The following is a 25194-nucleotide window of genomic DNA, read 5'->3' as shown; positions in this document are numbered from 1 at the left end:
ACTCTGTACAATACCCAATTCATATGCAACTGTGCAACTGACTGAGTGTTGATTGAAGACTGCTCAGGTGTGTGTGAGAAGGCATTGCTTGTTCCAGGTAAGGAGTCTGGACAGTTTGTTGTCCTCCCCAGTCATTATGTTATGGTACCCTCTTTTCCTTAACCACCTAACGAGTCATAGAAACACAGTTTGCAATGGATTTCATCTACATAGGTAGCTGGCCGATACGATCAGTAAGCTTCCCTTTGATTTGATTTTTGCCACACAAAAATCATGGTTGCTGTTTTGATACGTGGTGTAATGACATTTCACTAGGAATGATCAACTACACTACACATGTCTTACAATCACAGACTGCATTTCTACAAATTTTTACATGAAGGCACACATCTCACCATATGCATTGCATTAGTACAGTTTCCTGTTCTCACCTTTCATGATTTTTGCCTACACTTTTAGCTACCTACATTATAAATAAATATATAACATTATCAAACAACAATACCATTACTTCATCACCCAATACAACTGCAACTGGAACAAATCAACTGCACCCTTCTCCAGGGCTTTGATTACTTATCATCATGCCTTGAAATGAAGGTCATCCTATCCAAGATCCTTCCTACCCTTCCCGAAGTAAAGCTCCACCACCCACCCAACCTCCAAAACATCCTAGTTCATGTATATGGAATTCTCAGTTCCAATCCCTTGCTGCAGGAATCATATCTCTATGGAAGGCCCAGGAGCAAGACCTGCCCAATCCACCCACCCAGCACTTCCTGTCACAGTGCTGTCACAGTGCTGTCACAGGCCTATCGTATCCCATCAGAAGTTGGGCCACCTGTGAAAGCAGACATGTCATATACCAGCTCTGCTGCAATCATTGCACAGCTTTTATTATTGATGTGACTACCAACCAGCTGCCTACCAAGATGAAAGGCCATCACTAAACTGAGACTAAGAGCAAATTAGACGACCGTGTGGCAAAACATGCAGCTGAATGTAACATGCTTGATTTCAATGATTGTTTCACTACCTGAGCTATTCGGATCCTCCCCTCCACCACCAGTTGCCTGAAATTTGCACATAGAAGCTATCCTTACAACACATTTTCCATTCCTGAAATTAACCTGGCCTCAGCTTACACTGATATACTGTCCCCACACCCTCCACCCAATAGTTTCCACCCATTCTGTCCTATCACCTCCTCCCTCTTTTCATCCCCTCACCCTCTTTGTGTGCTATCCTCTGCCAATGAAACCAAATGTCTTTCTGCTTCCCTGAGCCTTTCCATTTTTACTCCCCATTTCCCCCCTCCCTGCCCCACAACCTTCCAATGCTACGCTTGTTGGCAGCCTAGCAGCCTAGTCCCTGCATGCCCAGCCAGACAGCACTCTTTCATCATGCAAACATCCTGTATATTATATTGAAAATAAAACAGTGGCAGCTGCAAAAAAGTTATTTTTATTTAAACATAACACATTTTGCTGCAGTCAGGCATCATCAGATTATATAAAACTCTCAAATGAAGTGCATCGCACCAGCTACCAAAGCTCTATGACAACCACAAATGAGGTCTGTTCAAAAAATTCGAGAACATTGTCCACAAAATTTTTTCTATGCTTACCTTTAGCTTATTGTACATGGTCTCCTCACAATTGATTCACCACTCCCAATGCCATTTTCACTTCTGGAAGCAGTCTTGGTACACCTTTTGCTGGATCGTGTGATGTGACATCTACGAATATTCATTTATGCCGTCTATTGTTGCAAGTCTTGGTCCCTTCAAGCTGGTTTTCAGCTTTGGGAAATAAAAAAAAATGTCCACAGTGCAATGGTCATGTACGAACAGGGGTGAATGTGTGTCCTTCAAAGTCAAAGAAAACTGTCTGCATGGCTTTGACATTTGACCTAACCTGATGAGCTTTTTTAGGTCTTGGAGAGTCTTTCCTGACCCATTGTTAAGATTGAACCTCCGACCCACATCTCATCACGATTTATGATGCTCTTAAGAAACATCTTGTTCTCATTTTGTTGTGACTCGCCGATCTTTCAAAGTGCCGCCGTGCAGTTACATGCATCCTCTATATGCGGCGCTGTCTGCCAGCAATGCAGCAGCTGTGCCACCTAAGCGGCCAGCCAGCCAGAAGCCGCTAGACTTGGACTCAGTGCTGATTTGAATGTTGCCGTGTACACATGTCTCACTTTGTCTACTTGCTCTCTGACTTGCATGTGTTGTGTCGTTTTTGAAATATATGTGTTCAACTTGACGTTATAACACATTTATACAATTCAAAAGCTCAACACAGATGATTGTGAGGCAAAGGTCTTTCTGGTCTTGAGCTGTGAACCATGGGATGAACTTGGTGGCAACACAATGCATTCCAAGATGCTGTGTCAGGTTTTCATGATATGATTCAGCTGAGATGTTAATTCTGCCGTAACCTTTAGCATGGTCAGATTTCAACTGGCATACATAATTCTGTTGATGTTTCTGACATGAGCACCGTTGGTGGACGTCAAAGAGCATCCTGAATGATGGTCATCTTTAACTCCCACCTGGCCATTTTGAAACTGTGTGAACAATTTGTAACAGCGAGTATAGCTTAAGCGCTCATCGCCATAGGCTTTCTACATCATTTAGTGTGTCTCTGTAAAGGTTTTCTTGAGTTCATGCAAAATTTAATACAGACATGTTGCTCATATGTCATCTCGAAATTCACAAACTGTGCGACACAATGTTCTACTCAGTACAGCACTGGACAATAGCTAACTGACAAACAACAATGGAACTTCCATCAGTTACACATTAAACAAAGGCATCTGGATGGATGCCAACCACATTTTGCTTCAGTTGGTGCGAAATTATTTTTTGAATAGACCTCATACACATAGAGCTTTGACAGTCAGCACAGTGAGCTTAAGGTGACAGTTTTACATAATCTAATGATGACTATCCGTGGCAAAATGAGTCATATTTAAATAAAAATAACTTGGCAACTGGAATTATTTTATTTTCGATGTAACCATGGAAACTGGGTTTTGCATCACTCAGTCAGCTGTGGAGTGGAGTGAATATTATCCTTTATATTATGCTTAATAGATAATTGGCTCTGTTTGGTGTACTGTGCTAGTTTTATGTAATGTCAATTTTTCTTATCATAAAGTATCTCATAACTCATCTCTTAAATTTTGTTAAAATCTTAGTATTGTTTGTATGTTGGTATCTACCTCTGCAGATACGTTTAATTTTTTGATTATAGTGTTATCACAAATCACAAAGCTGTGGTTTAATAATCATATGTATCTGAGAATACATGTTCATGCTTTCTTCTTGTCATTTAGATCCTACATATCAGAAAGCTGCACCGGCAGTTAAGTCGTCTTTTGTCAGTAGAGGAGCTCCAAGAACTTCTTCCTGGTGGTCCATTCCATATCTTCTGTGAGCTGAATGTGTTACAGTGCAATCCTTACACTGATCCTTTGTGGCAGACTGCTGTTGCACAGTATCATCGTATTTTAAAACCAGTTGGAGAACGTGTTGCTGGAAAGCTGCGTAACCAAATTAGTAGAGCTGGTAACAATGTCTTAGAGGTAAATTTTGTTCCTGTAATAAAAAGTAATTCCATGTAGAAACCATATTAAATGTGGACTATAATGTTACAGCTGGACAATGTTGTGGTTCTGGGTAGGCTGGCAAAAATACAAATAAGTAGCAACTGGAACAGAACTAATGATTCTTCATTGACAGCCAAAGAGGAAGTGGAGACTGACAAACGTATAAAATAGTGACTGATTAGAAAAGAAACACTTAAATCACTTAGAACTGAACATAAAAAGAAAACCAAGAAAATTTTACCTAGAGTATTGCTGCAAAAAACCATATGCCCTTGTATTTTTGTGCCCTCCAATATTTTCACGACATTCCATTATCTCCTACAGTTTTCCATTGGCCATTTCCTTCTATCAAGTGTCCTTCTCTTAAAAATATAAGTGCTAGAGACTCAAATTTTATTTGTGTATCTATCAGTCTTAAGTCTGTTCATGTTTGAGCAGTTAGTGTGTAGTGGGGCTACATGTACTGTTTCTTGGCTTAATTGTTGTAGGATTTATCTCCACATTGATCATTAATTGGTTCTTTTTGTACAGCTTTTGCAAGAATTTGTACGCTGTCGAGAGCTTATTCAGCAACCTGATGTATCTCATATTCTTACACCAGAAAGAGAGGCTTTTCTTGCTGCATTAAAAGAATACATTGCTGCAACGAGTGCAGATTTTTCTTCTAGAAACCACAGTGGATATGAAAGAATTGGGGAGGCATCGGATATGCCATCTATTGTTGCCAACATATGCTGGCTTCGACAGATGGAAAACAAGGTCAGAGTAATATTAGAAATGAAGACAGATTGAATATTGGCACAAAGCTGCTGGATATTTATTTGTTAATAGACATTCATATTTTCCGTTCAGTGATTTTTCAATATGTAGAATTAATGTTCGAGTGTCTACACTGTTACAAAACAACATTTAATACATTTCTATGCTTAGCATGGCAAATATGAATTTTCACCTATAAATTAAAAGTTAATAAATGCAATCCTTATATTAGAGATTCAGTATGCAGCAGAAGGCAATAGGTGGATTAAGTTAAATTTACACTAAATAATAGATACTGCTCACTGTCTTCAAAATTAACTTAACCAACAGTGCACATTTTAAAACACTTGTTTCTTATCAGAATTGTAGCAGCCTGTTATGTGAACTGTAGCAACTAATTCTCAGGGTCACATCAGAGATACATACTCACATTACTAGTTTTCCAAACTCAGCTATCTATAAAATACCAACATCTGATATTTACTGCAAAATCTTAACTTGAACAACAAAATATGTAACCAGAATTAATTTTGCCTGAGACTTTTAGTCACAATGATAGTTGGAAAATTGATCTAATAATATTTTTACGTGATCACGAGGCTAATTCTTGCTGTCGCAACAACAGAGTTTGATGTCATGAGCAAGTTAACACAGGAAGAGTTACTTATAAGTTTAAGATGTGCTGAGCCTACTTGTTCAATGAATCGTCTTTTAGTTTAATTTAGTATATGTTGATAAATGTCTATTTTTTGCCATCAGAAAGCCATCTGTGTCTTTTTGAAATTGAAGACTATGAAGCTTTGTGATATTAAGACTTAAACTGTTTTTTGTAGTCCAGTTGTATGCAAGTTCAGCTATCATTTGAGCTGTGTCTGTTGTAGTTGAGTTTGGGCTGATGTTTAGTATCTGTGTCTCACCAGAACTTATCAATATCTTTTAACAGTCCTTTAAAGCCTTTGGAAGGTGATTTATGTACACTAGGAAAGCGGTGAGCTTGACCCTGAGTATTGTGATCCTCTAAATTTAATGTCCCATCATTAAGAGTTTAATATTAATCCTATGGATGAGTTAGTTAATACAGCCCTCTAGTTTTTGTTATGAATGTCCATCCACACAAGAAGGATGACATTCATAACAAAATATTTTACTTTTCCCATGTAGAGTGCTATGGTCCACACAACTGAAAGCTTGTAAAGGTAATGGAATATTTTTTTAGGATAAATGTCAATCATCATTTGCAAATAAATTTTATTATGCTTTACCAGTTTCAACAAATTATTTGCAGATGATGGTTGAAATTTACCCTGAAAAAATAATACTACAATACCAGAGAAGGAAAGTTGCTACTCACCATATAGCGGAGATGCTGAGTGGCGATAGGCACAACAAAAAGATTCACACAATTATAGCTTTTGACCATTAAGTCCTTCATCAGCAGTAGACACACATACACACATGCGCGCACACACACACACACTCATGCACACACGTCTGCAGTCTCAGAGAACTGAGTGTGGTTTCAGTGTGAGTGAGTGTGTGTGCACGTGTGTGTATGTGTGTCTACTGCTGACACTGACCAAAAGCTATAATTGTGTGAATCTTTTGTTGTGCCTATCGCCACTCAACATCTCCGCTATATGGTGAGTAGCAACTTTCCTTCTCTGGTTCTCTGGTATTGTTACATTCCACCCTGGATTTTACATTGTTTGAAAAATAATACTACAGTTATTGAAAATTACGCTCATGAATAAAATAGTAATCTAATGTGTCAACAGAATAGTTTCTATTGTTTGGGTCTGTCAGGGCTCCTCTTATGAGATCATATATCACACTCTGTCCATGAGAATTCAGTACAAAATCCAAACTAAGAGATGCTTAACTAGTTACGCTGTAAAAATATAAATCAGTATTCTATATTAAACTGATTCATATTTTAAAGTTATTTACTTTTCTTCAGTTTTATAGATTGCAGTTGCTACTGTATGTTTAAGTCTGGCAAGAAATATCCTTTGTTAGTGAGTGATTACAAAGATGGCTCAAGGATCTCCTATCAGAGCAGCACATTTATAGACATAATGCATTTGGTAAACTCTTAAGTGTTTTGAAAATATAATATATTTGGATGGATGAAAGTTTAACTCTCAAGTGTTTTGAAAATGTAATATAATTGGATGGATGAAAGTTTACTCACCAAGCAGCAGCAGTAGGAGAAAAAACATAAAAATTATGGAATTTTGTAAGGTTTCAGAGCCAGTAGCTCCTTCTTCCAGCAGATGGGTTGAAGGATAAGGAAGAGGAAAGAAGGAAAAGGACTTCCGAGGCTTAGGAAATGGGGAGAGTTACTGAAAAGTCACCCAGAACCCTGGTCAGGGAGTCTTACAAGATCGGATGAGAAGGATAAGGGTTTTGTGTTTCAATCTTATGTTCATTGACAATGCAAACAGTGTCTACTGAAATAAATCTAATGCATTTTTATTTGGATGATTCTTAGTAGGTGCAGTGTTTGCTATCACTCTGACAAAGTAATAATTGAAAGTCTGGCCCCAGCAGTCAGAGACAATGGTCACATGTGAGTTGTGTTAGCATGTGTGTTTTCTAATTTGGAAGAACGTGGCTAATATGTTTGACAGCCTTTTTGTTGTGCCTATCTATGACTCACCATCTCCGCTATATTATGAGCAGCAATCTATCCTTTTCATAATATTATTAATAACTGAAATTAAACAATGGAAACTCCAGATATGAATATCAATAATATTTACTTTTCATAATATTGTTACATTCCATCCTGGATTTTCCATTGTTTAATAATGTAGGAAAAGACAGATTGCTACTTACCATAAAGAAGACATTTTAAGTTGCAGACAGACACAGTTAAAAGACACTTACACAGAGCTTTTGGCCACAGCCTTCATCTACAGAAGAGAAATGCACACCATTTATTCACACAAGCAAGCACACCTCAGGCACACAAGATCACCAACTCTGGAAGCTCAGGCCAGATAAAGAATTTCAATAATGAAATTTTCACTCGGCAGCAGCATATGCGCTGATATGAATCTTCATGGAAGATTAACACTGTTTGTCAGACTGAGCCTCACTCAGGACCTTAGTCTTTTGAAGTGAAGTGTCTATCAGCTGAGCTACCCAGGCATGACATACAACTCCTGCTCACAACTTTGCTTCTGCCAGGGCCTCATCTCCTACCTTCCGAACTTCAGAAAAGCTCTCCTGAGAAAACTGTAAGACAAACACTCCAGGAAGAAAGGATGTTGTGGAGATAGGACATTGTGGAGATAGGGCTTACCCAAAGCCTGGGGGAGTTTCCAGAATGAAATTTTCACTCTGGTATGGAATTTGCACTGATATGAAACTTCATGGCAGATTTAAACTGTGTGCACCAAGCACAACTCATGATTCCATCTTCACAACTTCCACTAGTGTCTCGTCTCCTACCTCCGAAACAGTACAATCTGCCAGGAAGTTTATATTGGTGCTCTCACCACTGCAGAGTGAACATTTCATTCTGGAAACATCCCACAGGCTGTGGCTAAGCCATTTCTTCACACTATCCTTTCTTCCAGGAGTGTTTGTATTGCAAGTTTTGCAGGAGGGCTTCTGTGAAGTTTGGAAAATAGGAGTCGAGGTACTGGCAGAATTAAAGTTATAATGTTGGGTCATGAGTCATGTTTGAGTAGGTCAGTCGGTAGAGCACTTGCCCATGAAAGTCAAATATCCCGACTTTGAGTTGTGGTCTGGTACACAGTTTTAATCTGCAAGTAAGTTTCAAAGGATTCAGTGTTTACCAAGGGTCTTGGCTAGAAATAGCTCAGTATAAGTTTAGTGCACCCAGGGGCCAAACTATTTACTAATCAGCACTGTCAGTCCTTTGATGCCATAAGCTTTGGACACCCTTTTGTGACCATTATGAGATGTGATGTGGAATGTTGTGAATCTCAAAGAATGGAGATCTTTGCTTAACTAACTGGATCCTGAATTGTAAGGCTGGAATTGATGACAGTGTCAAGATACATTGTGAATATCTTGTAGTGGAAAATTTACACAAAACCCGTAATTTTATTCTCCAAGTAGTATCCAGCAGAGTTATTATCTGTGTAGATCCTGTGGAAATGCAAAAAAGAAAGGCCCATCTTAGGATTGCAGAGAGAAGGTGTATTAGGAAAATAGTCAGTGTGAATTGGAAGAGGATTAGTGCCTTCAACATGAGTTCCAACTTGCCATTCCACATTATAACTTGTTTCATCTCGTAGCTTTTTTTGGTTCAGAGCAAAATTCAGCTGAGAAAATAAAAGAACAGGTGAAAGAAGAGTTTCATAACTTTCTGAACAGCATGGCGGCAAGCTGGTATGACATGGGCATACAAAAACTGCCACAGTGTCTACAAAAATTCATCGACAGAAATGGTGATAATGTCAAAAAATAGCTAAATGTTCAAGCTGTAAACTGATATAAACCATTGTAGAAATAAACAGGTCTATTTACATATTAAAAAATAGGAGACCTTACTTTTGGGATTACCCTCGTACAACATGAACAGCAAGGGGCCCAACACACTTCCCTAGGGCACACCTGAAGTTACTTCTACATCTGACAATGACTCTCCATCCAAGATAACATGATGTGTCCTTGCCACCAAAAAGTCCTCAATCCAGTCACAATTTTCACTTGATTCCCTATATGATTGTACTTTTGACAATAAGTGTAGGTGCAATACTAAGTGCTTTTCTGAAATTAATAAACACTGCATATACCTGGTTGCCTTGATCCAAAGCATTCAATATGGGAGAAACGTGCAACTTGGGTGAGAAAAGTGAGCATTCAGCTTCATCTGATCTATGTTTTGGAAAACCATTGCTGGTTAGCATTGAGGAGGTCTTTCTGTCCAAGATACCTCATGAAGTTTGAGCTAAGAATAAGATTCTACAATGAATCAGTGTAAAGGATATTGGACAGTAGTTTTGTGGATCACTTCTACTACCCTTCTTGTAGATGGGATGACCTGTGCCTTTTCCCAGGAACTGGGCACAATTTTTTCTTCGAGGGATCTACAATAGATTGTAGTAAGAAGAGAGGCTAACTCAGCCACAAATTCAGTATTGAATCTGACAGGGATTCATCAGGACCTGGAGCTTTGTTCAGTTTTAACAATTTCAGCTGTTTCTCAGCACCACTGACACTAATACTTATTTCATTCAGTCGTATGAGGATTAAAGTGGGGCAATTCTCCTGGATTTACCTTTGTAAAGGAACATTTGGAAACAGAGTTAAGCATTTCAGTTTTTGGTTTGCTACCTTCAATTTCAGTTCCTATCTCATTCATTAGGGACTGAACACTAACTTTGGTGCCACAACAGCCTTTGCATACAACCAGCTTTTCTTTAGATTTTGTGACATGTCATTTGACAATATTCTGCCATGGTAGTCATTGAAGACACTACTCTTTGCTCTCTTCACAGCCAAATGTGTTTCATTCAGTATCTCTCTATCTACAGTCCTACACATTGTTTCACACCTATTCTGCAGTAATCTCTGTTTCTGTAGAAGTTTCTTCACAGTGTCTGTATACCATGAAGGTTCTCTCCCATTATGAACTGTTCTACTGGCTACATATCTACCCAGTGTGTGGTCAACTATTCTATTAGACTTCACCCAGAGTTCCTCTACATGCTCCTGACCTGCCTGAATGTTTCAGGTTCCCCATTGAGATATGATATAATTGATTTTTCATCTAGTTTACTCAACATATATATCTCTCTGCTGTCCCTTGTATTTTGGTTATCATTGTTGCCACAACTGCATCATGGTCACTGATACCAGTTTCAATGTGGACATCCTCAAAGGGGCCAGATCTTTTGTTGCCATTAGATCCAATATATCTCCATCATGAGATCATTCATAAATATCTATTCTGGGTAGTTTTCAGTGAAGGCATTTAGTAAAGTTTCACAGGATGTCTTATCACACCCACCACTAACAAAATTGTAATTTTCCTAATTAACTGTTGGATGATTAAAGTCTCCACTGATCATTAAAATATGGTTGGGTAACTTACATACAAAATGAAATGAGGTTTTCTCTGAAGTTTTCTGTTACATCAGGAGATGAGTCTGATGGGTGATAGATGTATTGAATTATCGTTTTATGCCCACCTCTGATACTAAGTCTTGCCCAGACGATCTCACATGTAGCTTCAATTTCTATCTCTGTGGATTTGAATCTTTCATCTACTGTGACAAATACACCACCTCCATTTCACATTTGTCAGTCCTTTTGATATACGCTTAAATTTTCCCTGAAAATCTCACTGCTGTCCATTTCAGGTTTCAACCATCTTTCTGTATCTAGTATTATGTGAGCTTCACTGCTTTTCAAGTGCACTTCAATCTCTGGCACTTTGTAGGGAATGCTTCCGTAGTTTACCATTAGAATTTTAATGCCGTCACCCGTGGGAAGCATTTCTTTCAATCTTATATTAATACTTCTGGATTTCCTACTGTTATTGTTGTCTGGATTGGTTGGGGAGTTGCCTAATCTAAAAAACCATTGTGTGCATCCCACACACAGTCATCTACCTGAGTAGCAGCCTTTGATTTGTAGTGCACATCTGACCTATTTAGGGGGACCCTACAGTTCTCAACCTTATGTCATAAGTCCAGAAAGTTGCAATCTAGCTTGTTACAGAACCTTCGAAGTCTCTGGTTCGGTCTTTGTACTCGACTCAGAACCAAAGATCCACAGTCAGTTTTGGGGAAAATGCTGCAAATTGTGAGCTTTGTTGAAACTCTATGTGCAAGGCTGATCTAAACCTCTCTGAGTCACTGGAATGACCAAAGAATGACCTTGGAGCCCATATCACAGGCATCATTTGTTGCAACTTTGGCCACAATCTGCAGTTGGTTGCACCCTGTTCCCTGAATGGCTGCTAGAATAGCCTCTTCAACATGATGGGTGAGGCCCCCAAGCATACACACTGAGGGCACCTTGTGTCCTTTCTGTCTCTTGTTGCCGTTTCCCTGAGGGGTAGAATCTATTGCCATATCTTTGAACAGCCAATGATTAATAGACCCCTACTCTTTTGCATTTGATTCCTCCTGACACCGTACAAAACATGTTTCCTCAAAACAGGTGAAGTGAGTCCCACTGGCTCAGTTCCAGTTTCAGTGAAAGACAGCACCTCAAACTTGTTGGTTAGTGGGATCAGTACAATATCTTGAGTCCTTCCTGGCCCCCATCCACCCTGTACAGGGTGCCTAGATCTATGATTGACATACCACTCACAGTCAAGTGGAGGGGTAGTGACAGATTCTGTTCTTTCTACAGAGGAGACAGGATTCACAGGAGAGGATAGTACTAGAGGTACCTCTGGGACCTGTATCACAGGTGCAACGATTTTCAGCCGCAGCCAGGCAGTAGTCAGGGCGATTTCCAGCTGTTTTCAAATGTCAACCAACTCATCCTGTGTTGAGAACAGCATTCATAGCGGGGTAGCATTTTGGCTGGTGCAGTGTATTACAAGGCAGTGACAAATAACTTTAAATTAAAATTGCAGATTACCTTTTAATCTATTGTGCTAAAAAGTTGCTAATTCCCTATAAGAATTGAAGCAGATACATAAAACGAGATTTATATTAAGGCAAGACAAAAACCTGTGTTTTTTCCTAAAACATTTTGATGTTAATTACAATTGTTGCCAAACTCGAAAGCAGAGTTAATTTATGATAAATGCAGATAATATATAGGAATACTCCTCTTTAAGGGAAAACTAGATGTAACACAGTTTGTTAGTTAGAAAATCTGCTACAGTAACTGAACTACAAACACCGGTTTCTTACAAATTGTTACAGATTGCTCATAGATTATGCAAAGGACAATGGCAACTTCCAAAAATTCTCAAAAATGCATGTTTATTTGTATTGATATATGAATACTCTCGGTGAACTGTGAACCACAAATGCTGATTTGCTATGAATTAAATTTCTTATCCAAAACACTCGTACAGCTAACTTAAGAAAACATAGTTTTTTAAGTGCCGGAAAATTCTGAAACTAACCTAGAGCTCATGTAAGTGTACAACAAAATTGGAGAAAAATAGTTTTGAATGAGGACAGGCCTACAATCCTCAAAAATTTTAAAAGAGCACAGTTTAGTTTAAACCTGCAATTGATGATAACAGTACTAGTTAATCACAGCACTTGCGAATGTTCAAAATTTCACAATGTATCATAATACGAATGGATATTGATACCATCAATGAGAGATTACACAGAAGAAGTGATGTCAACAGTAAAATATGTGAATTTAGAACTTTAAACAAACACAAGATTTTGTACAAATGGTCCCACACAAGGGAAAATTTGTAAGTCGGTTTTTATGTATAAATAAATGTGCATATTGCATGGATTTTTCACTTAGCTGACTCTGTGCACACTTCCACACAGGCATGCCGAAGAAGAACACTGCAGCATAAGTTTATCTCAGTGAAAATCGCTAAAATGTGCAGCACCAACAAAGCATGTCTTCTCCCTGTTGCAGCTAACAGTGTTGATGAAATCAATGACATTCTGCAATGATGTTCGATGTCATTGTAAGTTGATGTCAAATATAAATTCAGATTTGCCCCAGGAAGTGTATTGGGAGCCTTGCTGCTCATGACACATATTGATGGATTTAATCATGGAGACAAAACTACAATGGTACTAGTCCCCATCCCCACCCCCTGCGTTGCCCACTCCAAAGTTGAATTTATTGAGTTGTATCTGTCTCTGTCATTCTGGAAAGGCAACAAGTACCTTTAAAGAGTAAAAGTTCCTTTACTTGATCTCCATTAGCCACAATTTCTTCAGGGATTAGCAACCCAAATATTTTGTGCCTTTTGCCCTCCAGTACTTAATATTTTAAGATTAAATGTTGTGTGGTTTCATCCCTCAAACAACATATTCTTTCTCTATACACATCATGAGCATGTGTTTCCTGAAGTTCTGTGGCCAGTCATTAGACCTAGCATGAGTACAATCTGCCTCCTGTTCAAGCTCAGGGTTGCAGAGCTTCCCCTAAAACATGGTTTCACTGTCTATTTTTGAGTTTCAGTCCCACATTCTATGTGCTATCTTCTGATCCAGCTATATAGTTTAAATTTTATCTTCACCATGGTGATGGTTAAGACATGTTCCAGTCCATCAGATAGAGTCATGTCCTAGCAAGTCTATCATCTAGTTCATTACCACTAATTCCTGAGTGACCAGGGATCCACAGTACCTTTACACTAGTGCTTTTCCCTAGCCTCAAAGGGATTTCATGGCATTCTGCAATGACGTTGGATGTCATTATAGGGGCTGATAGAGATTTCAGAGCTGCTTGGCTGCGTGATTGAATGTAGATGCTATGTGCCTTGTAACATGTACATAGATTCTCCTCCAGGTGTGTTTCCTATTGTTATGTAAAAAGGTTTATTGAAGCAACTGGAAGCTATGGTATAGTCAGCCAACATTTCCCAAAACTTTCCTATGTTTACCTCATTCATAATATTAGCATGGGACTGTGCACATCTAATTTTTTCAGTGTTTTACCTGTATGTTCCATGCTGCAGCCTCCATTGTAATCCAAAGATGTAGTGGGGATATGTCCAGCATGCTCCCCAACAGTGCAGTGGCAATGCTTCCAATTCCATTCATTATGGCTAGGCAGCACTTCCTCATGCTCAATAACAGCCACCTTCTGTTCTGCTTTATTCCACAGTACTGAAGCCCTGTAAAGTATCATAGGTTGTATTACAGAGGTGTAAATCCAGTGAATGTTCTTGGGACTAAGACCGAGTTTTTTCCACATGTCCTAGCATACATAAAAGCACCTGTGCCTTTGAACATATATTCTATATGTGATCGATCCATATTAGTTTTGCATCCATGGTAACTCATAGGTAGGCCTACTGCACAACAGGTGGTAGAATTTTGTCAGAGAGCTTAAGCTTCCAGTACGTGTCTGGGAGATGCTTTCTTGTGTGTTGTAGTACAACAGTTTTCTAGGACTAACCCTTAGATCCTGCTTCCTACACCAATTTTGCACAGTGTTCAGAGTGCATTGCACCAGTGTTCTAATGGTACTTGCAGACCTGTGTTCCCACAGTACTTGCAGATTTGCTAAGTATTGCTATGATTAAATCATCTGCATATTCTTGACAAAAATAGTATCTAGTATTTAGCTGCATAATGAGCTCATTTACCACTAGTCTTCGCAGTAGTGGTACAAGACTCCATCTCATGGGCATCTTATAGTGGTGTTGATCACCCACAATCTTCACATCTTTCATAGTGGTTTTTAACTTTTGTGTGCTCAGCATAGTCTTAACTCAACTACATGAAGTGGTCTTGATGCCATCCACTCCTGCAGCTTTAACCATGGATTTGAAGGTCATGTTGTTAAAAGTGCCCTCAATGTCCAGAAAGATTAGAGCATGATTTCAAGATAGGGTAGTGCTTTTTCCACCTTCTCAACAAGTTGGTGATGTACTGTTTTGCATTATTTGTTTGGTTGATATGTGTGTTGGTTTTCATGTTGAGGAACCTCAGTTAACCTTCTTTTCCTAATGTGTACTTTAACCAGTTTTTCTGATGTCTTTAAAAGAAATGAGAACAGATTGATTGATCTCATTTAGAAGCAATGAGGACAGACTGATTGAGCTCATATCCTTAGCCTTGGTATGCTCAGTTTTTCCTGACCTCAGAGTGAAAGCAATCTTCACTGTCCTACAAGCGTTAGGAATTACTCCAGCAGCTAATCTCACCCCAGTCTGCATAGGAGTGTGCTTGTTACAGTGGAGCTGAAAGATGCCATCTAGGCACAGTGATTTGGACTATTGAAACATTTCCCCCGACTACTGTTTTTTCTTGAACTCTAGATTGGCAGATTCCTAGTTCTCCCGTTGGTAACTTGCAAATCAGTACCTCACAGGGGCTGAATATTGATCTGGATCCTCTGCCTGAGTGCATTTGAGATGAATGATTTTTGAGGAACACTTCCAGCATCTCATGTGCTGACCTAGTATACGCACCATTCTCCATTCTTGGTGTAACTCTTGAATTTGTTGGTAACTTAGTGTTAATTTTGTGAAATATACCTTCAACCTCATCACAGAATAACTTCCAGGATGACTGTTTTGCTTGCTTAACAACAGCATTATATTTAGATAGGTCTTCTCTATATTTTGCTCACTGTCCTTTCCGTCTTGTAAAGTTAAACAGTCTTACCTGCTTTCTTTGCAATTCCTGTTTGTTATGCCTTCAAGATATAGTCCTATTTGTGTAATTATTGGTAATTTGATGGTTTTCTAAATACGAGCTTATAATGGTTGCTGTTACTTCATCTGCCATTTCCCCTACTGCATTTTTTTATAGGAGTTTTAACATCAGATAGATGTATACTTAGATCTTTGCTGTACGAATCTTTGTGTGTCTTTCAAGGATTTCTTTGGACTGTAATGTGTTGAGCATTCATTTACACCTTAAATGTAATACATATACATGTGGTCAGATAAGGATAGTCCCATTACCACATGCCATTGTTTGACCTAACTAGCCATTATAACTATACCAAAAATTTTATCAGTTACCCATTCCCTGATGCTTAACCCCTATTCATGATCTCCAGGCTGCACTCTAGTAAGTACTCAAATAGGTACTCACCTCTGCTGCTGATACAACTGCTTCCCTGCACTACATTGTAGGCATGGGCATCAACACAAACCAGCAGTTGTTCAGTCGGCTGAAAGAAGCCACCTACCAGTCTCTTCACTTCCTGGGATGGAGGAACACTGTCCTTCTAAGGCAGTATGCTGAAGCCAGTACTGTTTCCCCCCTGTTCACTTCCTTATGGTGTCTCTTTCTGGCATTCAGTAGCCCCTGGAAGAGAAGTTTGCCATCAGTATAAATGAAATTTGGTTTTTAAAGGAAATGATGTTCTGGGAGTTTTTTGATTCCTTGCATAAATCAACTTCCCTCCAGTTCCCTTGAGGCCTTTATGCCCTCTATGTAATGTTCTTGTATCAGGGAAACATCCACGTCCAGTCTTCCCAGAAGATGGCGAAAGGCAGCAATTGCCCCTTACTGTGCAGTGGGTTATCAGCAACACTTTCAGTTGCCAACTTGCTGCTGTTGTCACCTTTGATGCCTTTAATCACCCTGACAGTTAGCTATGGAGAACCCTAAACATAGATCTTACTTTTTCTTTGCTTCAGGGATGTCTCTCCACTTTCACCACAAGACGTTTGCTTTCAGTTCCAGCTTCATAGTTAATGATTCTAAAGTACTCCGTTGAGACTTTCTGGCTCTGTCAACCTTGGATGTTTCATCACCTCCTGACCAAATGCCCTTTTTTGACCACTTTCGTTCTAATGTATGATTGCTGTCTGAGTTATCGGTCGTTTTAGTGAACAATGCGTGGGCTGCCAACTACGTTTTACTTTTTATCCATTGTAGCAATATGGTGATGGAATCTCCGGTATCCCTACTGCACATTTTGTTAACCTTTCTCCAAGAGGAAGCCCTTTTCTCAGCTCTCTTTCCTTCCATTGATTGGGCTAAACATTAGTCATTTTAACTCCTTTTTCGTATTAGTATTCTAAGGTTCTGATATGGGCGCATATAACCTTAGGTGTTTTTGCATCCTAAAACAAAACAAGCAAACAAACAAACAAACAAACAAACACAGTACCAAGATTGCTGTTTTAGCAGTATGGAACAGTTCAACTGCTGTCTTGACCAGCAGCTTTGCCTCATTCTGTGGATTTATCTTGGGCTTCATCTCCTTCAGCCAATCTACTGTCCCCATCCCCTCACAGACTAAGATGAGAGCACCCTTGTCCACATAGACCCTTCTGAATTTGGGGCCTTCATTTGTGTCCACATTATCTTTTTCAAACAGGGCTATCTGGACACTCTCCCCTTGCTGTGAGATGATGTTAACAAGGTGGAAATCTTGTTGGGTAATTGCCATCCTAAAATCAAGACTGCAGTACTGTAGGCCTGACTCCCTGTTTCCTGCCTCATTTTTCTGGGTGTATTTATCCTGTGAATGTGGAGTAACAGATTCATCCCTCATTCTCTTGCTCCCTGTCTTGGAAGTAGATGGTGCCTGTTTCCCGTTTCTTTTTAAGACAATCTTTTCTTGGGGGTGTTAGGTTCAATACCGTTTAGGTCCATCCATTTGTTCTTAGTAAGCCTTTTTTCCTCATTTTTCTGAATATTGATCTGGTCCAGCTTCTCAGTAACATTTTCCAGTGCTGTAACTGTCCCCTTCCCTGCAGAAAAAGCTTCCATCAGATCACTATCCGATGTCTGGGTGTTTGAGGTATCTTGAATGTCAAGTTTCTCATTTTTTTTGTTTTTTTGTTTTGAACTGTTTTCTCCATTTGGTCCAAGGGCCATAGGAGTATTGGTACACACCAGCAGAGACCCACACTGGTGTACAGCAAATTAATCAGGAGGTCACCTGGTATCGTTGAGGCTCCATTCATTACACATCATGCCCTGTGGCATATATCCACAACACGGAATGCGTCACACTTTGGGTTGGGCAAATGCTTGTGTTTTATCCCACTTTTTCCATCTGTTAATATTTTCGTGTGAATGGCATGTCCCAAGAGGGAGTACTTAACCCTCAACTCTGAAAGGATCTTCTTTGCATGGGGTCACAGTCCACAGACAAAAGCAGAAGCACTCTTGAGGGGATGACTCATATTAATGATCTGACAAACAAAATTAATTCCCAGGCTTCAATCCAATCATCTGTAGTGAAATATCAACTGATACAATGGGAATTATCATCAGTTATGCCCCTTTTAGTGATTTGAAGAGTATTATATATATGTAATATGAAAGTAACTTGTAAAACAAAATTCCTTTTCGGAGAACTATGCTATAGTCAGGTTACTTCATGAGACAAAACCAAATCAAACACTCTTGGTGTAATACGGGATGTTCATGCTCGGATCATTGCTTTTTGTGATTTATGTAGATGCTTTATCTAACCTGATGCCATGCAATGCCATATGCAGATGACACCACCTTTGTTGCAGTTAATAGGGCTGTGGACACACTGAAGCAGAAAAGTGCAGAACAACTCAGTATATCCATTATATGGTTCAGAGCAAATGAATTACAAATTAAGCACTCTGAAACTGTAAAAATTCTTTTCAACCTATGAAGCAATGATGACTGTAATGCCTCAGTTAAGCCTCTTGGCATTCTTCTTGATCCAAAGTTAACTTGGGAAACTCACACAAACTATGTATGCAAAAAGTTAACCCAAGTCACCTGTCTGCTAACTAAACTTAGAACTTATGTGATGAGCAGGTTACTGTAAAAATAATCAGTTTTTGACAATATAATGTAACTGGATACAAAAAAGTCTACTCACTATGTGGCTGCAGAACATGCACATAAAAGAAGGTTATACTTATGCAAGTTTTTGGAGCCAGTGGCTCCTTCTCTCGACAGAAGGGTGGAAGGGGAAGGAAGAGGGGTGAAGGAAAAGGAGTGGAAAGGTTGAGGAAAAGGGGTAGATTTTGGAAAAGTCATTCAGAACCGCAGGTCAGGGGAGACTTACCGAATGGGATGAGAAGGAAAGACTGATTGTTGCAGACTGCACCAGACAAGATTTGAGAACCTCAGAGCTGAAAGGGGGGGGGGGGGGGGCGGCATGTAACGAAAATGAAAACATTTATTTAATAAATCGTTATAGTCATATTTATTAAGGTACAGATCTAAAATTTTGCGTGTGCAAAGCAAAAGAGCTGTATTTTAATAGAAAAATATAATAAAATATGCAGGATTAATATTTTGCCAGTTTTTTTTTTTTTTTTTTTTTTTTTTTTTTAATAAAAAGCCATAACTCAAATTCTAATGATGCATTTAATCTGAAAATTATAAGACCACTGAAGAACAGTTATTAATTTATGGTACAGATTGTATCATTAACAGAGTTTTTAATTTTACACATCCAAAATGAACTGTCTTTTCTACATATAATCATCTACAAATCAGAATTAATTGCAGGATCTCGTATTTTTTAGTTCCAGTGAGACACGAACGCATGGAAAACAGTTCCTGAAAATTTCATAACATTAGTGCATATACTTTTAGGGAAAAGGCTTCTAATAATGTAAACAATGTAAAACAGAGAAAATGAGGTTTAAAGAGTTTCTTCTCATACTTCTACATGTAATAAGCTTACCTCAATTTTAAAATCCTCCATACTGATTCTCCTCATCCTACAGATTTCTCTTCTTTCCTCTTTGAATCTGCCTGGCCTGTGTTTGCAGGTAAGACTGATCTGTTAGCTTTCTTGACCCTGCTCTTGTCGACGGTGTAAAATGCTTTTGTTGTAAACACACCAGAAACTATACCAACTCTCTTCATCACTTCAGTTTTGCCATTGTTTCTGTTATTGTAACAAAAAACTGCATCATAGACACTTAATTTGAGAGCTTCAAGTACACAGAATATCCTTTTTGAGGATCTAATCCAAATTAATTATTGAGGCTTTCATTTGCATTTTGTGTCTTTCTGTGAAGAAACTTCCTCAATAAATCAGGGTTTGCAAGAAACCTGAATGTGGGCTTAATTGCATTCATAACAGGTTCTGGAATGAGTGTTTATGTGAATACGTCTCATTTCTCTTGTTGGACTTACACCAATCACCTTTTGGACACAGATTGTGCTTTGGTGTTTGGTCAGTGGATAGTTTGTGGAAAAAAATTGCCCACATAGCACGCCTCATTGCCTCTAAATTATATGTGTTTTTCGTAATGGCTTTCACATAAAATGACTGAAGAGAATCAATTTATTTCAGAGTAAGACTACTTTTTTCTCCTAGTGGTTTTCCATCCTCAAGTACGTCACCTTTCTTCACTTTCAGCAAGCGACGAAGCCTACCACCAAGCCTCTTTTGGATGTGGCCAACACATTCCAACTTTTCTATTGTTGTGTTGTACGGATCTTTATCTTTTACAGCTTTGAATGAAGAGGAGATATTTAATTTATCTAACACCATACTGGTCCTCAGATCTGGAGAACATCCTCACAACTGCAGCAGCCTCCATGCCCCCACTTGAGCCACAATAATTTTTAGAGCATGCTACTGCATGCTTTTCTTGCCACAGTTTCTCACTGTCTTCATTGTTGGACATTCTCATTGTTGCACACTGGTGGCAGTATTTACACATTTCTTCATCTAAAACTTTACCTGAGTCAACACCAATAGCAGATGCAACTCCATACTCAATAAATTACCTCCTTCCCTGCCCTGTCCAAGGCATCTCAGAGCATATGCTAACCTAAAATTCCTTTCATAGGTACCAGTGTCAGTTTTCTTGGAGGAGGAAAATGAAAGTTCATAGCCACACGAATTACGAATTAATTTAAAATCGCAAGCTATTCCCACCCTTCTTTCTTCAACAACAATCATTCATTCCTTATTTTTACAGTTGACTTATGAACATGAAACCTTATAGCCTGGTAGAGAAGTTGTAAGTCAATAAGTCTGAATTCAGTAGAATTCATATTAGCATCATTCATGCACCTGTACAATTCACCTATCCCAAGTTTCAAAGCTGAAGCTGAGAGCTTATGTTCTTCATTTCGCGCTGCCTCCTCTTTTTTGATGGTAAACTGATTTTCATGATCCACCGTTTTCTAAACACAGTTTTTCCACCACCCATTATGCATAAATCTTGACTTCCATGGAAAGGTTTGTGTATTCAACCTTCCACCTACTAATACATGTTGGTATTGTCAAAACGTAAATAAACCACATGCAAGAAAGTTTTCAGGCAAAGATATAGATGCCAGTCAGAGATATAGATGTCAGCCACAGATATCGATAGAAAATAGCCTTCACACTGAAAAAATTCCACTGAAGCAAACAGTTTCCCAAATGTCGGAAGAGGTGGGAGTGACTGCCAGTGCATAGTTAATCATTTTAACAATTTAAAGGCATTTCTAAAGCTGCTGTCACGATAAACTTCAGACACAACATAGATTAAACTGTGTAGATCAAGAAAATAATAATTTTGAAAAATTTATTCTTTTGGACCAAAATCCATTTCATCCCCCCTTAAAGGTGGAAGACAGGGTAATATGCAAGACAGAGATTACTGCTAAAACAGCGTTCATGAGTTAATAAGAGTGTAAAGCTAAGTGCATTGTTCATAGAAGAGGTGTCTACTTTTTGCAGTCTTCCTCCTACTTCTTTTATGTACAATGCACATAGCTTTTCACTCCTAAATCCCTCCTGTCCTTTTACTTCAGCCCTCTTCCTTCCCCTTCGCCCATTCTGCTGGAAGAAGGAGCCAGTGGCTCCAAAGGCTTTCATAAGTATAACCTTCTTTTATGATCATGATCTGTCACTGCTTGTTGAGGACAGGCTACTGCTGAATTCCTATTACGCCCTTTTTCACAGTCACCTCACAGCCATTAGCTGCATTGCTGGAGTAAGAAAACATGTATCATACAGAGAATACTTTAAAGAATTCAAAATGCTGATATTTGCATCATTGTTAAGTCTCAGTTGTTTGGTGCATATTGAGGAAAACTAAGACAGCCATCAACTACAAGAGTCTATACATAACTATGCTACGCATCAAATGCCGATGCTGGACGCCCCTTGGTTACTATACTTCAAAAAGCTCCAAAAAAGTTACATGTGCAGAGGGACACAATTATTTAATATGTTACCGCCAACAGCACACAGTGCATCACTGAATGTCTTCAGAAATATTACAAAAAGCTAGACTGAAAAAAAAGCCTTCTGTATGATAGAAGAACTTAAAATATGCAGTGAAAATGATCAATGTACTAAAACCTCTGCATGATGTGACCACTATACTACATCAGATCTTCTGAAACTATTATGATATCATACTGGTGTGCTGTATTTTCATAATGCATTGTTAAAATGTTTTTCTCAATATGTGTATTATGTTACACATAACTGTTTCTTCTTTTGTCATTCTGTGTGAAGCATTTATATTTAACGATAACCAAATGTATTCAGTATAAGGAATATATGTTCTTTCATATGTATAACTTATTATGTAGCTATACAGTTTATGTAAAACGATGACATCAATTGTATGTAAAAATTGCTTGAAGATGGATCAGTTAAAAAAAAAATTCAGCCTCCTCTTTGTTATATTAGGTACATACATAAAATTGATCACCAACTTCATGGAAAAATGATTATTTTTCATCAGACAGAGGATCAAGCTGGCTTTAGAATGATTCAAAGCACAAAAAAGCATTTAAAAGCGGTAAGGGAAATTATAAAAAGAACAATATTAATTGCTGCTTTACAAGAGATTTTGAGGATCTTTTTTGAAATACTGTAGGAATAGCCCTGTAAAACAAGGTGTTGAATGACTCTAAGTGAGTATATTGAAGAGTATATTTTTGCTACAGCTTCCAGTAGACTTCAAGACAATAGAGGGAAATTGGGTATTTGATGAAGAGACATGCAAAAAGATTCTGTGTCTTAATGTTCAGAACTGCTCTTGGCAACCATAGAGATATTTTTGAGAGCTGTAAATTGGGAAATTAAGAGAGAATTCATATCTTGACCACCAACATTTTGCTAATGAAATTATACCGTCTGTCTCTAGAGTAGACTCTTCAACGGCAAATGAAAGAAGTGATAAAACAATTTGAATGTAGGCCTGATAATCAGTTGTAATAACTCTTGTATAATCAACACACTGAAGAGAAAATTAATATGAAACACAGTGAAGTCATAGAAAGTGTTGATGAAGTTTTGTATTTGGGTAATTTACAGTCCACAGCTAGGTGGATGAGAAAGAAACAGTTAGAAGAGTAAAAATGGCCAAATATTTACAAAACTAGATTTACAGTCTGTCTCAAACATTTACTTTACTGTCAGTTTATATCACTGATTGTGACTTTCGGCCAGGAGACATGCAAAAAACCATTCCAAAACTGAATGTTTCTCAGTGTATAACAGGGTAATGGATATTTTGAGTCACTAGGAGAGACAGGAAAACAAACAATACCAGGGATAACCATTTGTGAAAGATGATATTACAGTATTAATGAAATGAAAACTGTGCAGCACATATAGCAAGGCAGATGGGTGGTGGATGGTGACTGTGTAGTTCAGCAAACTACAGACACATACACCAATGTAGAATATGTCCTGCAAGATGTACATTTGAGGGTCTGATGTGTGCAAGCTCTGAAGCTGTTGCAATTTCCAAATACTGGGCTGGAAGTCTTTCCTTCTCATCCTGTCTCGTAAGTCTTGCCTGACCACCAGTTCTGGGTGGCTTTTCCAAAATCTACCACTTTTGCTAGACCTCTCCAGACCTTTTCCTTCACCCCTCTTCCTTCCCCTTCAACCCTTTTGCCTGTAAAAGGAGCCACTGGCTCTGAAAGCTTGCCTAATTGTACTCTTCTTTTATGTGTGTGTTCTGACACTGCTTGGTGAGTGGATTTTTTATCTATCCAGTTACATTATACTGTCAAAATTTGATTTTTTCAATTGTTATAAATACTGTACATTGTACTTCGTGTTTATTTGGGGCCAAAAAATTCCACTTACCTTGTACATCTTATACCCTTTCTCCACAGTATCTCTTACTCTCAGATGCATATCATGGGAAGACATTTTTTTTGCCATTTGCTTAACTTTTTTAATTTCCACCCTTTTACATAATATTTGTAAAATCACAAGAGAGAATCATTTTAGTTCATTCCATAATTTTGTACCTTTTGAACAGGTTTGTGAAATTCAGAATGTCAGCAGTATTATTCTTCATGATTTAAGTGGATACAGTGAACTTCATACAGCAGTGAGTGAATTAATAAGAGACGTCAAAGAACAAATTTCCGAGCAGTTTGATAACTGGACAAGAGATGTTGGAAGTGCTGTACATACAAGGAAGCTGAGGTATTTATAATTTTTATTTTCGTTAACTGGAGTTGTAAAATTTATTTTTATAACTGAGAAAATTAATTTTCAGCCTCCAGACAGATCAACCAGTTGTGCATTTTGAAGGCAGGCTAATGAGAGTCAACTATGATTATCGATTAGTCAGTCTGATACATGAAGTACGTCAACTTTCAGTACTAGGATACAAGATTCCTTCTCATGTTCAACAGACAGCTGAGTTAGCAGCAAGTTTCATGCGTCAGGCAAAGGCTCTTGAACAAGTGAGTGTATCATGCTTTCTCAAACATTTTTGTTCATTTCTTGCAATCTTCCTTTTTCAATTTGTTCTCTAAGGAAACGTTTGTATACTTGCATAATGTTTAGTGGGACATGTTTTTTTATTTTTATTTTTGATGGTACAAGAACTTACGTGTAAACAAATACAACTTGGGAAATGTTACTAAAAAAGGAAATCTTCAAACTGCATTAAACATGGATTAACCCTAGAAGAGCAGAAAAATTAAGCCTAGAATAACAGAAAAATTTCGCTATTGGAATAGTTAATTATGGTTTATTTTGACTACCGCATAAAAATTGTTATATTATCAATGTCAAATTTATTTTTACAGTAATGAGCAGAACATAAATGTGTGCTTATTTTTCTTTGTTTATTTAAATTATGAAAAGTTTGTTCCTTATTTAGCAGTTTAATAATATGGCATTTTCAAGTAAGCTGATCTTCTCCTAAAACTCTGTCTTTATCTGTAATTTTTTGTGAGTTTTAAAGTCGTCCACCCTGACCACATGTATCCTTCTTGCATCAGCTACATCCTCCATGTTGCTGCTAGAACTAGGAACTACCTT

General features: G+C 38.3%; 1 protein-coding gene across 1 annotated transcript in view; it reads left to right on the top strand.

Moving 5' to 3' along the window:
- LOC126457597 (cytoplasmic dynein 2 heavy chain 1) overlaps nt 1-25194 on the top strand; it is an 808157-nt gene that overhangs the window by 115374 nt on the left and 667589 nt on the right. Inside the window, exons 7-10 of the mRNA XM_050094037.1 lie at nt 3346-3594; nt 4150-4377; nt 24179-24348; nt 24422-24611. Of these exons, the coding sequence (XP_049949994.1) occupies nt 3346-3594; nt 4150-4377; nt 24179-24348; nt 24422-24611 (837 nt within the window). The remainder of the gene's footprint in view (nt 1-3345; nt 3595-4149; nt 4378-24178; nt 24349-24421; nt 24612-25194) is intronic.

Source organism: Schistocerca serialis, chromosome 2, assembly GCF_023864345.2.
Source record: "Schistocerca serialis cubense isolate TAMUIC-IGC-003099 chromosome 2, iqSchSeri2.2, whole genome shotgun sequence".
In the NCBI taxonomy this organism is placed as follows: domain Eukaryota; kingdom Metazoa; phylum Arthropoda; class Insecta; order Orthoptera; family Acrididae; genus Schistocerca; species Schistocerca serialis.
Note: the sequence above shows the minus strand (reverse complement) of the source record. Positions and strands in the feature narration are given on the sequence as shown.